Source organism: Vombatus ursinus, unplaced genomic scaffold, assembly GCF_900497805.2.
Source record: "Vombatus ursinus unplaced genomic scaffold, bare-nosed wombat genome assembly UNPS02014798.1, whole genome shotgun sequence".
NCBI lineage: Eukaryota > Metazoa > Chordata > Mammalia > Diprotodontia > Vombatidae > Vombatus > Vombatus ursinus.
The window spans coordinates 39,825,255-39,841,297 of record NW_020954576.1 but is presented as its reverse complement, the minus strand read 5'-3'; the positions used below and the strand labels follow the sequence as shown (position 1 = coordinate 39,841,297).

Below are 16,043 nucleotides of genomic sequence, written 5' to 3'. Positions count from 1 at the left end.
GAAATTCTGAGGGTCTTTCCCCTCCCAGAGTGATATCTTTGGGATGGTAAATTGGGCCATCTTTTGTCTCAATTCTTACCTAGCTCTTAGTTATTGAATGGGTGTGGCTTCAGACAAACTGAAACCTGTGAAAGACCTTAATTTAGAAAAACCAAGGTCACCCACTGAATCCTAGGCCATCACCAGTCCTTTGTCTTGCCACCGGACTTCAATGACTATGGAAGAGAACACAAGTCTGACAACTTTGGGAAACTCTGCCTCACTCAAATCCAATTCACAGGCAAGTCAAGACATCATGCTCATGATGTTATTGGTCCTCTTTGAGAATGAAGGATGAACAACAACAACCTCCCAATACCTTCCTTTAGAAAGGGAAGAAACTGAACTCAGCTCTCTCTACTTTGCTGCTGCTGCTCTGCCTGGTTTCATTTCCATGGAACAAGAAACTCTTTGCTCTCTCTCTCTCTGTCTCTCTCTCTCACCACCACCACCACTTTCCTCTCTCTTTTTGTAAGTTGTAAGCTTTAGATTGTAAGCTCCTTGAGGACAGAGACTATTTTTTATTAATTGTATCCCTAGCATTTAGTACAGTGCCTGGCACATAGTAGGTGCTCAATAAATGTTGATTGGATTGGATTGGCCATTTTGAACTTGTTGCAGTCTATGGGTACTGGGAACCTCAAAATTCAAGGACAAAAGAGGTCCTGCCTTGAAAGAATTCGATTCAATCCCTCTTTCAGTCAGAGACAAGGTTTATTAAAACACAAGTTGGGGTGGTTGAGATTCCTAGGGAGTCTTCACTATTGGCCAGATTTTAAGAATTAAGTGTGGGAAGTGGCTGGGGGCAATCTGGAGGTAATAGACAATGAAGGGTTGGGCTAGGTTAGAGGTAATAGAGAATTGGAAACTGGGGCAAAGTCAAAGCTACAATGCAAGGATAGTTCAAAGTATTATACTGAAATAAGCCTTAGGCTAATGCGTAGGCCAGGTGTGAAAGTGGGGGGGAGGGGGGAAGTCAGGGCCCATACCCCATCAAACTAACACGTCTTTGGTCCTTTCACTTTTCCTCAAAACTTTCATCTGAAAACAGGGAGTGAAAATGAAAATTATGGTATATAACATGTTGAAATTTTGGGTGGTATAACATAAATTAATTGCCTTATTTCCTACATTATATTACATAGTTTAGATAGGATTAAGAAAGTTGAGGAAAATTAAAGTTATAATATTGGATTCAAGTGGAATATACCCTCGTGTATTTTTGTTTATTTTCAAACACGTCAAACATTCAAAACAAAAGGCAAATTTGGTGATGGTCTTCATCCAAATATGGCATTATCTACAAGATAAAAAAAAAAACACAAGAGTTTTTAAGTGACTTATAAGAATATATATGAGTAGATTTCTATTATGATAAATATGCATGAAGATCTATATGTGCATATAAAATATATTTGTAATTACCTGGATAAAACCTATAATATTTTATTTTTATTGATTTTGAAAATCCCATTTTCCATGTGTTTAAATAAATACATACATACCTTCCTTCATGCTACAAGCTCATATGGTTGGTCACGAAAGAGGTCAGCATAATCTGTTAGTCCTACAAAACAGCAACTTCCACATCCTCATGGATCATTAACTATCTTTCTTGTCCTCTCTGCAGCCTTTGATATTGTCAATCACCCTCTTCTCCTTGATACTCTTTTCTCTCTCGGTTTCTGAGATACTCCTCTCTACTTCTCCTCCTATGTGTTTATTTCTAAAGCAGAAGTTTCACCATGCCATCCCCTCTACTCAGTTAAGTCTAGTGGCTCCCTATTGCTTCCAGGATCAATATAAAATCCTCTTTTTGACTTTTAAAGCCTTTTGTAACCTTGTCCTTCCTACCTTCCCAGTCTTCCTACTCTTTAAACCCCACCCATGTACTCTGTGAACCACTGATACTTTTCTTCCTTGCATTAGACACTCCATTTCCTCAATCTGTTCATTTTCTCTGATGCATTTAACTCTCTCCCTACTCATCTCTGTTTCCTAACTTCCCTGGCTTCCTTCAAGTCTCAGCTAAAATCTTATCTTCTGATTATCTGCAATTTATCCTGCATATTTTCTTTGTAGATAGTTGTTTGCATGTTGGCATCTCCTCCATTAGATTATAATATCCTTGAGAGCAGAAACTGTCTTTTATCTTTCTTTATATTCCCAGAGCGAGATTGGTTAGCTCAGTGCCTGGCTCATAGTAAGCACCTGATAAATGTTTGCTTTTTGACTGATAGCAAATGTCTAAGGAGTGATCTGAATTCAGGTCTTTCTGACTCTAAGACCATGCTCTCTGCTATAGCATACTGCCTTTCTTTGTTACTGTTCTCACTTTCAACCCTAGATACAGAGCATGGTAAAAGGATAAGTGCTTGAACAGGTATACGGGTTTCTGAATTTATGCTTTTGACTACCTTTTTTTTGTTTGCTTTTAATATTACTTTCTTTTTGTCGTGGATTAGTCATATGTATGTGATATTTAATAAGAAGTTAGACAATCACCTTACTGGTATCTTATCAAAAGCAAGACCATTGATTTTGGATTGGGGGCAGGGGCTTGGGAAAAGCATAGCAGGAAATAAAAGGTAGTATTTACAGAATGGGGTCTTTTTTTTCCTGATTACGTCTTGTGGGCTGAAAAAGATTCTTTAGAACTTGGCCTAGAGGACTCTTACTAGTTAAACTGTAGGCAGACTGGATTTAAACTGTCTCTCCAGAAAGAAATTCAGCCTAGGGGCAGCTAGGTGGCCCAGTGGATAGAGCTCTGGCCTTGGAGTTAGTAGGACCTGAGTTCAAATCCTGGCCTCAGATACTTGACACTTACTGGCTGTGTGACCCTGGGCAAGTCACTTAACCCTGATTGCCTCACCAAAAAAGCAAAAAAAAAAAAAAAAAAAGAAAGAAATTCAGTCCAGAAATGAGACAATCTGGGAAGATAGCAGAGATAGAGACATAATAGATTTACAACTAGAAAGAGATCATCTCATCTAAGCTCTTCATTTTACCAATGAGAGCACAGACAGTTTAAGCAACTTGCTCACGATGGCATCAGTATTGAGGTCAGAATTTGAACCCAGGTCCCTTAATTCCAAACCCAATGCTTTTTCCACCATGTAATATTGAATGTAATCAAGGGGGGGAAAATCACATGGAATCATAGAAACTTATCAGTGAAAGGAACACTGATGGTCATCTAGTTCAACCCTCTGATTTTACAAGTCTAGTTGGCTTCCCTACCCCCATCCCCAACCAAGGATATAATCACCTAAAGTAAGGGGAAGATAATGACGTGTTAAACCAAGTATGAAAGATGTGTCTATTGCCATGTATCTGTTTTAACAAAGTGTGAAGTCCCTTGATCTGGAATTGGAAAGGTCACAAAGCATGAAGTCACTTGATTGAACTGGAAGGGTCAACCGCCATTGGCTAGCTGAAGACTTGTCATACACATTGTGACCTGTAAAAAGTTTGTTTGCAGGGGACAGCTAGGTGGTACAGTGGATAGAGCACCAGCCCTGGATTCAGGAGGACCTGAGTTCAAATAAGCCTCAGACACTTGAAACTTACTAGCTATGTGACCCTGGGCAAGTCACTTAACCCCAATTGCCTCACCAAAAAGCAAAAAAAAAAAAGTTTGTTTGCTAACACTACAATCAGTTCAGTCAGAAGCCAATAGGTAAGAACCCAGTCCTTGAGAAGGTGAGTCCATTTTTCTCATGGATACTGTTTTTATGGAAGAGTATGCCCCATGGGCAGGGGATAATTTGTGGCTAGTTCTATTAACTGTATCATTTTAATAAAATTTCTTTGCTTTGAGCTCATTGTATTTACTAGCTGACTATTAAAGGAAAACTCGTAAATGGGGGCTTGTAAGTTTTAGTTTTAGGAGTATGGACCCACAGACTCACATTACTGAGCAGCTGTCTTCTGGGGAAGCAACCTGGAGGGGTGCCACATACATGACTGCTGCTTTTAAATGTTTACAGACTTGTCCTGGAGTCTAAGAGATTATAGTACGGTGGATAGAGTGTCGACTCTATAGGCTCAGGCTTCATTTAAACTCTGTGCTTGCTTACCACCTGTGGAACAACTTTAGGAACAAGTGGTCACTTCACCTTTCCAGGCCTGTTTCTTCATCTCTACATCTGTGGGGGTTGGACTAAACAAGTCTCTGGAGTAATTTCCAGCTCTATGCTCCTGTGACCCCCGGGGGCAGAAAGAAGATTAAGCAGATAGAAATTACTGAGGCGCAGATTTTTAACTCAATAGAGGAAACTTAAAAAAAAAAATTGGCCCCAAATGGAATGGATTGCCTAGACAGTCAGTGAATTTCCTGCCACTGGAGTGTCTCCAAGTGGAAACTGTAGAATATGTTTCAGGAGCATTATCCATGCCTCAGACAGAGACTAAAAGATATTCTCTTGTGTCCTTGCCAGCTCCACAATTCTATCATTCTACAATAATTATCTACCACCTTAGAAATTTTAAGATAGGGAAATGACACCATATCATTTCGTTACCCAATCTGTTATCCACTCCTTCACATTCAGATATACTCTTCATTTATATTTTGCTACCTGATTATTTCTGCTATATATCCTTCAACTGTCTTTGAGCATCCAGTTCCAGTTACTTACTTCTCGGTGGAAAATGTCTCTTCTGGACATGAACAGGTTGGGATAGATCTGCCCAGGAGCTCCTGCCTGTGTCAGAGTTAGCAGTCTGCCTGATTTCTTCAGTGGCCATGTGTAAAGTCTGTAAAAAATGTCTCTTCTGAGGTCTCAGCCAGGTCACATCATTCCTTCCTTCCACCATGCACCAGGTATTCCTTTTTTCATTCATCTCCAGCACACGCTTGCTCACTTTAGGTGCTTTAGACATTGTAGTTAATGTTATGTTAATAAATGCTCAACTATAAGTAAACCAATCTAGGTTTGACACCTGTGGAGAGAGAATGATATTCTATGAGGTCACCATAAAATGCCAATTTCATAGCAAACAGTGGAAAGAGAAGTAATCACAAGGAAGCAGGCTCTCCTGTTAGCACTCTTGCCTTTTCAAATCCAAACAAAAGCACATTTATATAATCAAGATTCTCTAATGTCAGTCTCTGGCAGATAGGCGGCGCCATAGTGCACAGAGTGCTGGCCCCAGAGTCTGCAAGCCTCATCTTCCTGAGTTCAAACCTGGCCTCAGATATTTACTAGCTGTGTGACCCTACAAGTCACTTAACCATGTTTGCCTCAGTTTCCTCATTTGTAAAATGAGCAGGAGAAGGAAATAGCAAACTGCTCTAGTAGCTTTATGAAGAAAACCCCAAATGGGGTCACTAAGATAGGACACAACTGAACAAAAACAACAGTGTCAGTCTCAGGTTTTTTTGGGGTGAAAGATGTTCTTCAACCAGCAGGAGCATGAGGGACACCCAGTTGAAGTCCTCGGGACATATTATCCTTCCCTGGAGTCCCCCCAGTTCTACTGCCATGGCCTTTTCCTCTATCCTGTGACTGTACTGAGGGGCAGTGTTGAAGACCATACAGCTAAAAAAGGATGGGGGCTTTGAGAATTTGCTTTTTCGGGGGGGGGGAGGGGTGGAGCCAAGATGGCAGAGGGAAAGCAGTGATTTGCTTGAGCTCTCCCCCAAACCCCTCCAAATACCTGTAAAAAATGGCTCTAAATAAATTGTAAAGCAGTAGAACCCACAAAAAACAAATTTCCAGCCTAAGACAGCCTAGATGGTTGATGCGAAAGGTATATCGCACCGGGCGGAGAGGGGAGCACAGCTAAGCGTGGGTGCGCAGGCCACAGCGACCCTGGCGCAGGCCTCAGAGGGCTGAATCATGGGCAGCTGTGGCGGTTTCCAGACTTCTCAACCAACAAACACCAAAGATTACTTGGAAGGTCAGTGGGAAAAGTCTGTGACTGTGGTGAGAGAGGAGCTAGGTCTCAGTCACCCCCAGGGCAGTGGCTGCCTGCTGAGCTTCAGGCCCACAGACTAAGGGGGAATCAAGTGGCTGATCAGAGAGGCATTACAGGGATCTCTTTGCCAGTTCTGAGGCAGGAATCTCTTGCTTTGCCCGTGCTTGGATCTGGGTCACAGTTCTGAGGGGCAGTCCTGGGGCGAGAACGAACTCTGGTGTTGTGAAGCTTCTTGTGGCAGTGGAGAGAAAACACCTCACCCCTTATCATAGCACCTTGGAAGAACTAAAAATTTTCAGGTCCCTAGAATTAGCTCTGAAAACAGCTGTACAAACCCCTGAAGCTTGGACAGTACACTCTTCACATTGGAAGCAGACTTATACCTTAACAAAGAGTTTAAAACTCAAGTAATTGGCCAGGATCGTGAGTAAGCAGCACAAAAAGAGTCAGACTATATTATCTTACTTTGGTGACAAAGAAGATCAAAACATACAACCAGAAGAAGACAACAAAGCCAAAGCTCCAACATCCAAAGCCTCCAAGAAAAACATGAATCAGTCCCAGGCCTTGGAAGAGCTCAAAAGGGATTTTGAGAAGCAAGTAAGAGAAGTAGAGGAAAAACTGGGAAGAGAAGTGAGAGTGATGCAAGAAAATCATGAAGAACAAGTCAACAGCTTGCTGAAGGAGACCTAAAAAAATACTGAAGAAAATAACACCTTAAAAAATAGCCTAACCCAAATGGCAAAAAGAGGTCCAAAAAGCCAATGAGGAGAAGAATGCCCTAAAAAGCAAAACTGGCCAAATGGAAAAGGAAGTCCAAAAGCTTACTGAAGAAAATACTTCCTTAAAAATTAGAATAGAGCAATTGGAAGCTAGTGACTTTATGAGAAATCAAGACAGGGTAAAACCAAACCAAAAGAATGAAAAAATAGAAGAGAATGTGAAATATCTCATTGGAAAAACAACTGACCTGGAAAATAGATCCAGGAGAGAGAATTTAAAAATTACTGGACTATCTGAAAGCCATGATCAAAAAAACAGCCTAGATATCATCTTTCAAGAAATGATCAAGGAAAACTGCCCTGATATTTTAGAACCAGAGGGCAAAATAGAAATTGAAAGAATCCACCAATCACCTCCTGAAAGAGATCCCCAAAGGAAAACTCCTGGGAATATTGTAGCCAAATTCCAGGGTTCCCAGGTCAAGAAGAAAATATTACAAGCAGCCAGAAAGAAACAATTCAAGTATTGTGGAAACACAATCAGGATAACACAAGATTTAGCAGCTTCTATATTAAGGGACCGCAGGGCATGGAATATAATATTCCAGAGGGCAAAGGAGATAGGATTATAGCCAAGAATCACCTACCCAGCAAAACTGAGTTAATCCTTCAGCGGAAAAAATGGTCATTCAGTGAAATAGAGGACTTGCAAGCATTCTTGATGAAAAGACCAGAGTTGAATAGAAAATTTGACTTTCCAATACAAGACTCAAGTGGAACATGAAGAGGTAAAAACAGGAAAAAGAAATCATAAGAGACTTATTAAGGTTGAACTGTTTACATTCCTGCATGGAAAGATGATATTTGTAACTCATGAGACCTTTGTCAGTATTAGGGTAGTTGGAGGAAAAAAATTTTATGTATGTAGATGGATAGATAGATAGATAGAAAGATAGAGGGCACAGGGTGAGTTGAAGATGAAGGGGTCATATCTGGAGAATAAAATTAAGGGGTGAGAGAGGAATATACTATGAGAAGGAGAAAGGGAGAGGTAGAACGGGGTAAATTATCTCACAAAAAACAGAAAAGAAAAGGCTCTTACAGTGGAGGGGAAACAGGAAGGTGAGAGGGAATGCGTGAATCTTATTCTCATAGGATTTGACTTAAGGAGGGAATAACATACACACTCAATTGGGTATGAAAATCTGTCTTACCTACAGGATAATAGGGAGGGGAAGGGGACAAAAGAGTAGGGGGATGATAGAGAGGAGGGCAGATTGGGAAAGGGGGTAATCAGAAGCAAATACTTCTGAGGAGGGACAGGGTCAAAATAAAGAATAGAATAAATGGGGGGGTGGGATAGGATTAAGGGAAATAGAGTTAGTTTTTCACAGCATGTCTACTATGGAAGTGTTTTGCATAACTGCACATGTATAACCTATATTGAGTTGCTTGCCTTTTCAATGAGGGTGGGTGAGGAGGGAGGAAGGGAGAAAATTTGGAACCCAAAGTTTTAAAAACCCATGTTCAAAAAAAAGATGTTTTCACATGCAACTGGGAAATAAGAAATACAAGAAATGGGGTACAGAAATCTATCCTGCCCTACAGGAAAATAGAAGATGAAGGGGTTAAGAGAAGGGGGGGAGAGATAGAAGGGAAGGCAGACTAGGGGAAGGGGTATTTAGAATGCATGCCATCCTGCGGTGGGGGGAGGGGCAAGATGGAGTGAAAATTTGGAACTCAAAATCTTGTGGAAGTAAATGTTGAAAACAAAAAATAAATAAATTTATTAATAAAAAAAACAGTTTTTCTCTCTACAAAATCAGGAGGCAATGAAAAGGAAAAACAAGAAGCCACCACAAATGACTGAAAGTGCAGAGGTGTTTGATAATTCTACCTTCAACATCATAACTACGAACATTTACATCTGGTTTTAACCTGGATCTTTTGAAATTTAGATTGCTTGGGGCAGCTAGGTGGTGCAGTGGATAGAGCACTGGCCCTGAAGTCAGGAGGACCTGAGTTCAAATCTGGCCTTAAACCAAAGACTTGACACATACTAGCTGTGTGACCCTGGGCAAGTCACTTAACCCCAATTGCCTAAAAAAAAAGAAACAAATAAAATTAAATTTAGGTTGCTTCAGCCGTTCTAAGGCTGAGTCACCTCAACACTGAGTGAGTATAAAGTTAAAAGAAAAATTTCAAATTTATCTGTGATTCAACTTGTGAGTCATTGTTGCTGCATTTTCTCCTTCGTAAATAAAGTCAACAGTAATTTGCATAAATATTTTATTTTCCTTACTTCACCTTTAAAATGAACGGTTTTAAGGGTCAGCTAGGTGGTGCAGTAAGGGACAGCTAGGTGGCACAGTGAATAGAGCTCCAGCCTTGGAGTCAGGAGGACCTGAGTTCAAATCCGACCTCAGATACTTGACACTTACTAGCTGTGAGACCTTGGGCAAGTCACTTAACCCCGATTGCCTTACCAAAAAGCAAAAATATAAAATGAACATTTTTTCCTGTGATTGTTAGTAGTTTACAATTCTTTTGAAAATATACATACAGCTATCCCTTCCACAACATCGGGTGGGAAAGGTAGGAGGGGTGGAATGGAGTTACGAACATGGCACCCCTGTGATCTGGAAAATCCACATAAATTTTTTGGCCTTCCCTTCGTACCAGAGAAAAAATCTGAATTTTTTCTTTTTCTTTTATGGGGTGTCTATAGTACCTTATTGTAAAATTTGGATTAAGTATTTAGGTCATAGGCTCTGTGTTGTCTACTGGCCTTCACATGGCTTCCATAAAATTCCCCCAAAATTCCCATTTAATGTCTTATGCCAACCTGCGATACATAGAAACTGCAATGGGGAAAGTCGTGATGTGAAAGGGATAACTGTATTTGTGTCCAATAGTGGCCATGGTGGGTGGGGGGGGAGAAAAAAGAAATTTACATGATAACTTTATTATATATTTAAAAGGAATGACAAGTTGTATGTAATAGATCTGCAATCATGTGCAATCATCTTTTTATTATACTATGTTATGGAAATGCTTATTTTATTCTGTAAACTGAAAATAAAACAAATAAAATTTTTAAATTCTTCATGAAAATTCTTTGACCACTTATTCATTGGGAGAATGGCTCTTGATCTTATACATCGGTGTTAAATTCCTTGTATATCTTTGACTGATTTCCCATATCAGAGATATTGAATGCAAAGATTTTTTTTTCAGTTTCCTTTGTTATCCATAAACACTATTGATTTTATTCATAGAAAATTTTTTTCATTTTCATGCAATCTAAATTATATGCTTTATCTTTTATTATTTACTCAATTCATTGGTTAAAATTCTCCCAGCCTATTTAGAAAATGATCTGACCCTTTATTTTTTAAGTCAAGTATCTACTTGGAACTTATTATGACATATGAGAAAGGCTGTTGTCCTTTTAATTTCTTTGGTTTATCTCAAAGCTTTTCCTACACTTATTTTTATGTTTATTTATTTGTAGGTGTTTTAATCTGTATAATAGAAATTGAGGAGCTGGGTTCATTCACTTTGCTATCTAGATGGAACTCTATGTTCTATTGTTAGAGGAGTTGTTATAACATAAAAATAGTATTTGTGACTGGTTAGAAAGTACTAAGTGGTAGCATTTAGCCATTAGGTTGAGAGCACAGACCCATAAAGGCTATAATTAATGGAGGCTCAGAGTAGAGTAACTTTGTGATAAGGGTTAGCCCTAGGCAAAAATTGCTAAATAGATAACGGTTGCCTTTGACCTGATAAACCTCAAGTCTTCACTCTCTCTCACCTTTGTCCTTTTCCTTAAGTGACTAATACCCTCATGGTTTTTTTTTTCCTCTTAATCCATCAAAATTTGCTGGCAGGAAAGTGTTTGAAACTAATTTTAAGGTATAAAAGATGAATAGCATAAAGTATCACACCTTCTAGAGACATTTGCCTTTTGGTAGGTCTTACCAAAAAAAGCTCTGATTGGATGTAAGGCATTAACCAGATACTTGTGGGAATGATATTTGGGAAGTAGCAAGGCCTTCCTAGAGTTCCAGGAATCACAACTTAAAGTCAATAAGCTTTGCCTACATTTAAATCCAGTTTTGTTTCTTAAAGTTAGAATTATTTTTAATTAAACAATTACTGGGTTAAAAAGATACAGACACACCTAGGTTACAGACTGTTAGTAGGATATATGGATTCAGTTTTGGACATATTGAGTTTGAGATGTCATTAGGACAGTCACTTTGGAATATCCAATAGATAATTGAGGGTGCAGGACTAAAGCTCAGTGGAGAGACTGTGGCTGAATATTTACAATATAATCTGAGTCACAGGCTGAGTAAATAGATGATATATAAAAAGAAGAGGGCTTTGAGGAACACTTAGAGTTAGAGGGCATGATGTGGATGGATAAGGAATGGTCAGATAGGTAAGTGGAGAAGCTAGAGATAGATCATGAAAACTGAAAGAATAGAGAGAAGATAGGAGGAGAAAGTACTCAGTGCTATCAAATGCAATAACAAGAAGAAGGAGGGCTAAAACAAGACTATCAGATTTGGTCATTAAGAGATTGTTAGTAACAGATTTAGTTAAGTGATAAGATTAGAAAAGCTAGATTACAAAAGGTTTTAAGAAAAGGAGAACTTTTGGGACAGTAACTCACTATTTGACAAAAACTGCTGGGAAAACTGGAAAACAATATGGAAGAACTAGGTATAGACCAAAGTCTTATACCATATACCAAGATAAGGTGAAAATAGGCACATGATTTATGTTGAGGTTTAGAGGTGCTGGGACCCCAAGATCACAACACACAGATCCTACCCAAAAGAATTCAACCCAAGCCATCTTTCAGCCAAAGACAAGGTTTATTAGAACATCCATCGTATTGGGCAGACTCTTAAGGAGTCTGAATGTTAATGAGCTATTGGCTAGATTTTAAGAATCTGAGCAATGGCTGGATTATAAGAATCTAAGCACCTTATTGGAGACAAGATGGACTTTATATTCAGAAAGACTGTGGGAGGGATCTAGGAGTGGCCAAGTAGTTTGGGGCGACTGGAGGAGGGGTCTAAGGAAGATCTGCTAGACCCCATCCTCATCAATTTAGACGTAAAGGGTGATTCTATAAGCAAATCAGGGGAGCATGTTTACCTGTCAGGTCCATGGAAAAGGAAAGAATTTAGGACCAACAGGTAGAGAGCATTACAAAATATAAAATGGATAATTTTAATTATATTAAATTTTAAAGTTTTTGCACAAAAAACATGCAGCCAAGATGCAAAGGAAAGCAGAAAACTGGGGGGGAGGGGAGGATTTACAATGAGTATCTCTGATAAAGGCCTCATTTCTCAAATATATAAAGAACTAAGCCAAATTTATAAGAATACAAGTTATTCCCCAATTGATACATGATTAAGGGATATAAACAAGAAATTTTCAGATAAAGAAATCAAATCATATGGAAAAAATGTTCTAAATCACTACTGATTAGAGAAATACAAATTAAAACAACTCTGAGGTACCACCTCACACCTATCAGATTGGCTAATACGACAGAAAGGAAAATGATGAATGTCAGAGAGCATGTGGGAAAATTGGGACTTTAATGCACTATTGGTTGAGTTGTGAACTGACCCAATCATTCTGGAAAAAAATTTGGAACTATGCCCAAAAGGCTATAAAAAGTGGATATACTCTTTGATCCATCAATACCATTACTAGGTTTGGATTCCAAACAGATTTTTTAAAAAAGGGGGGGAAGGGGGGAAGGGCCTATTTGTACTAAAATATTTATAGCAGCTTTTTTTGTGGTGGCAAAGAATTAGAAATTGAGAGGATGCCCATCAATTGGGGAACGGCTGAACAAGTTGTGGTATATGAATGTAATGGAATACTATTGTACTATAAGAAATGTTGAGCAGGCAGATTTCAGAAAAAACATGGGAAAAATGAAGTGAGCAGAACCAGGAGAACATTGTACACAGTAACAGCAATATTGTATGATGAACAACTGACTTAGCTATTTTCAGTGAATGACAGCTATTTTCAGCAATACAATGAACCAAGACAATCCCAAAAGACTCATGATGAAAAATGTTATCCACCTCCAGAGGAAGAACTGGTGGAGCTGAATACAGATCAAAGCATACTATTTTTCCACTTTGTTTTTTGGGGGGTGAGGGGGATTCAGTTTTCTTCCACAAAATGACTAATGTGGGAATATGTTTTGCATGATTGCACACATATAACCTATATCAGATGTCTGACCGTCTCAGGAAAGGGGTAAAGGAAGAGAGAGAGAGAGAATTTGAAACTCAATTTTTTAAAATGAATGTTAAAAATTGTTTTTACATGCAATTGGGGAAAAATATTATTTTTCAAAAAGCAAAAAGATTGAAGAACACAAATATTCTTTTATTGCAGTCTTCCAGTTTCACCAAATGTTTAAAACCCTAGTCATGATCAATTTGGCATCACTTTGTGTTTCTATTTTGTTTTCCCAATTAATGTGTAAAATTCTTGTTTCTTTCTATTTTCAGATTCTCTTAGGATGCTTAAGTCAGTACTAAACATGCAACAGGAAGTACACACTTATGCAATATCATTCTAAAGTTCCCACTTAAATTTATTTTCCCCGACAAAAACAGAGACTACAAGATCCTAATTTTGAACACTTGGTTCTTGAGGGAGGTAGGTGGCAAATGCCACTGACCATTAAAAAAAGAGCACCTCCTCAAAATCAGGTTTGGCAAGTTTTCTTTCAAGGGTAGAATTTGGAAGAAAATTGTGAGCAAATGAAACCTGGCTATCATTTTAAAGTTGCCAAGCCACTATGACTGCCTTATAGGTTATTTCCTAGTCTTTGAAGGGAACACAGATCTCATACAAACTCAGGTAATTTTGGAAAGTAGCATTTCATAAACTGTGTTCAGGGAAATCCTCTTTTTTTTTTTTTTTTAAACACAATCCATAGTTTTCATGAAAAAAAAAACTGCAATTCAAAACGAACACAACACCACCTTCCTTTCTAAGTTGGCCACATACAATATGTAAACTCAGTTGTTTTGGAAAACCAACGGAATTCATTAACAGGGATTGTGTGCCCCAAATTTGTTTTTTAATTGATCTGGAATCAATCACTATACGCCAGGCATTGTGGCGATGCTAGGGATACAAATACAAACATGAGGCAGGAGGTTACGTTCTACTGGGGGGATAGAACATGTTCACACATAAATTTAGCATATATACATATATGTGTGTATATATGCACATGTAAAATATACATATGTAGGAAATATATATAGGAAATAAACAGTAATTTTTAACTATCAACTAGTAATGCTAACTGGAGACTAGTATAAAATTTTTAAAAATCCCCAAGGAATCCAAGACATCATGGTGTTGTAGAAAAATATACTTGGATTTGGAATTGAAGGACTGGGGCTTAAAATCCTGACTCTGTCTTTTAATACTTCTGTGAATTTAGGCAGGTTATTTACTTTAAATTTTGTGTTTCCATGGTCTCAGCTGAAAAAATTAAGTGGCCGGAAGAAAGAAGTTGCATAAAGTCCATTCTTCTGTTCTAATCTGAACTCTTTAATTTTTAAATTTAATTTCATTTAATTACTTAATTTAATTTAATTTCAACTTCATTTTATGAGATATACTAAAAATTTTAGTCTAAAATTTTACTTCTATCTCCTTTTATTTCTAGTGCTCATTCTTCCTGGTGTAGGGACTATTGAGGGGGACATAGGGGATGTTCTTTTTTAATTTCTTTACTTCCCAGGGTCCAAGCCTTAATAAAAACTTAGTTTTTGATATCTACAATGATTCAGACATATTCTCTTCCCAAAGTAGTTGGTTTGGGTGAGTATTTCTCAGAAATTTTAGATTTTTTTTTAAAGATGAGATGGAGTTGTTCAGAAGACTCACTTTGGAGTCAGGAAGGCCAGGGTTCAAGTCTGGCCTCTGATACATCTGTGTAAGCCTGGGTAAATTTCACTAAACCTCTCAAATGTAGCAGGCAAGCTCTCTAAGAACATGTGATATATGAGTACAGACAGTATTTGAGGAGGGAGTTTTCACATCGAAGAAATCACAGATCTAGACCAAAAACAAAAACATCTTTGGAAACATAAAATGGTACATTACCTAAACTTTGGATGCAGCAGGTGAGTCTTATGCTGAGGATTAAGTGGCTTTTTTTGTTGCTGTTGTTTGGGTGTAAATGTGTTGGAAGGCCGAAAGAGATAAGTATCCCTTGTGACAGAGAAATCAAAAAGGCTGGAGGTCTGAAGGGATGTGGCAGTTAAAGGGAAAAATTATATTGTTGCCTAGCAACTGATGAGACATTGGATGAATTCACAATTGACTCACTGATTTGGTCACGTCGTTTTCCATGGCAGTTGCTATGCATGGAGAACATTTATTGTTAAACAAATCTCCTGATTTAGGCTGTCTAAGGGACTGCCCCGTCGATGTCGTTGTCTTGAAATTTGTTTCTAACAAGTTATGTTTTTTCTACCTAAGAGTAGAAATATAAATTCTATTTACGTATTATAAAATTTGACTGTCATGTAGGTTTCCCAACTAGACATATTTCCTACAATGATAATTGACTGGGCTAGAAATTGTTCTTTTCTCAGTGATTTTGGGGGACAATTCCTCTGTTACTCTCATTCTTACTTCCCACCACTTGTCCTCCCTTTCTATGTGTCCCAACTTTATTAGGGCCACAAACTGACACAACGAAGTTAATATTAGGAAATAGGACTAATGTCCAGGTCATCTAGTGGCTTCTCCTTCGAACGAATGTGGCATTTTATATCTCTCATGTCACTTTCATACTTTATATTATAATTATTTGTGTCATGTTTTCTCTCCTACTAGACTGTAACTGATGTGAAAGTAAGGACCGTGTCTTAATATGCCTTTGTAAAATGGAGAACCTACTATGTGCCAGGCGCTGTACTAAGTACTGGGGACAGAAAAGAGGCAAAAGACAGTCCCTGTCCTCAGGAAGCTCACATTCTAACGGGGAGACAACAAGCAAACAAACAGAAGCAAGCTGTATATCAGGATAAATCGGAAATAATTGACAGAAAGAAGGCACCAGAATTAGGAGGGCCTGGGAAAGACCTGCTATAGAAGATGAGATTTTAGTTGAGTCTTGAAGGAAGCCAGGGAAACCAGAAGGCCAGGATGAGGATGGACAGCATTCCAAGCTCAGGGACAGCCAGAGAAAAGGCCTGGAGCCAGACAGTGTCTTATTTGTGGAATAAGGATTCCAGTGTCACTGGATCAAAGAGAATGGGTATAGTGGGAAGTAAG

The 16,043-nt window shown here is 38.5% G+C and overlaps 1 protein-coding gene across 1 annotated transcript; it reads right to left on the bottom strand.

Moving 5' to 3' along the window:
- Window positions 1–1,319: 1,319 nt before the first annotated feature.
- On the bottom strand, window positions 1,320–4,923 carry SPATA45 (spermatogenesis associated 45). Its single transcript, XM_027870682.1, has 2 exons — window positions 4,680–4,923; window positions 1,320–1,339 (listed from the first exon to the last, which is right to left on the bottom strand). Exons 1-2 carry the CDS (start codon window positions 4,921–4,923, stop codon window positions 1,320–1,322), a joined length of 264 nt encoding a protein of 87 aa, XP_027726483.1.
- Window positions 4,924–16,043: the final 11,120 nt, after the last annotated feature.

Coding starts and splice junctions, on each gene's coding strand:
- SPATA45 (XM_027870682.1), bottom strand. CDS start 4,923: ATGTCTAAAGCACCTAAAGTGAGCAAGCGTGTGCTGGAGATGAATGAA. Junction 1,340..4,679: donor GAGACATTTTCCACCGAGAA/GTAAGTAACTGG, acceptor TTTATCTTGTAG/ATAATGCCATATTTGGATGA.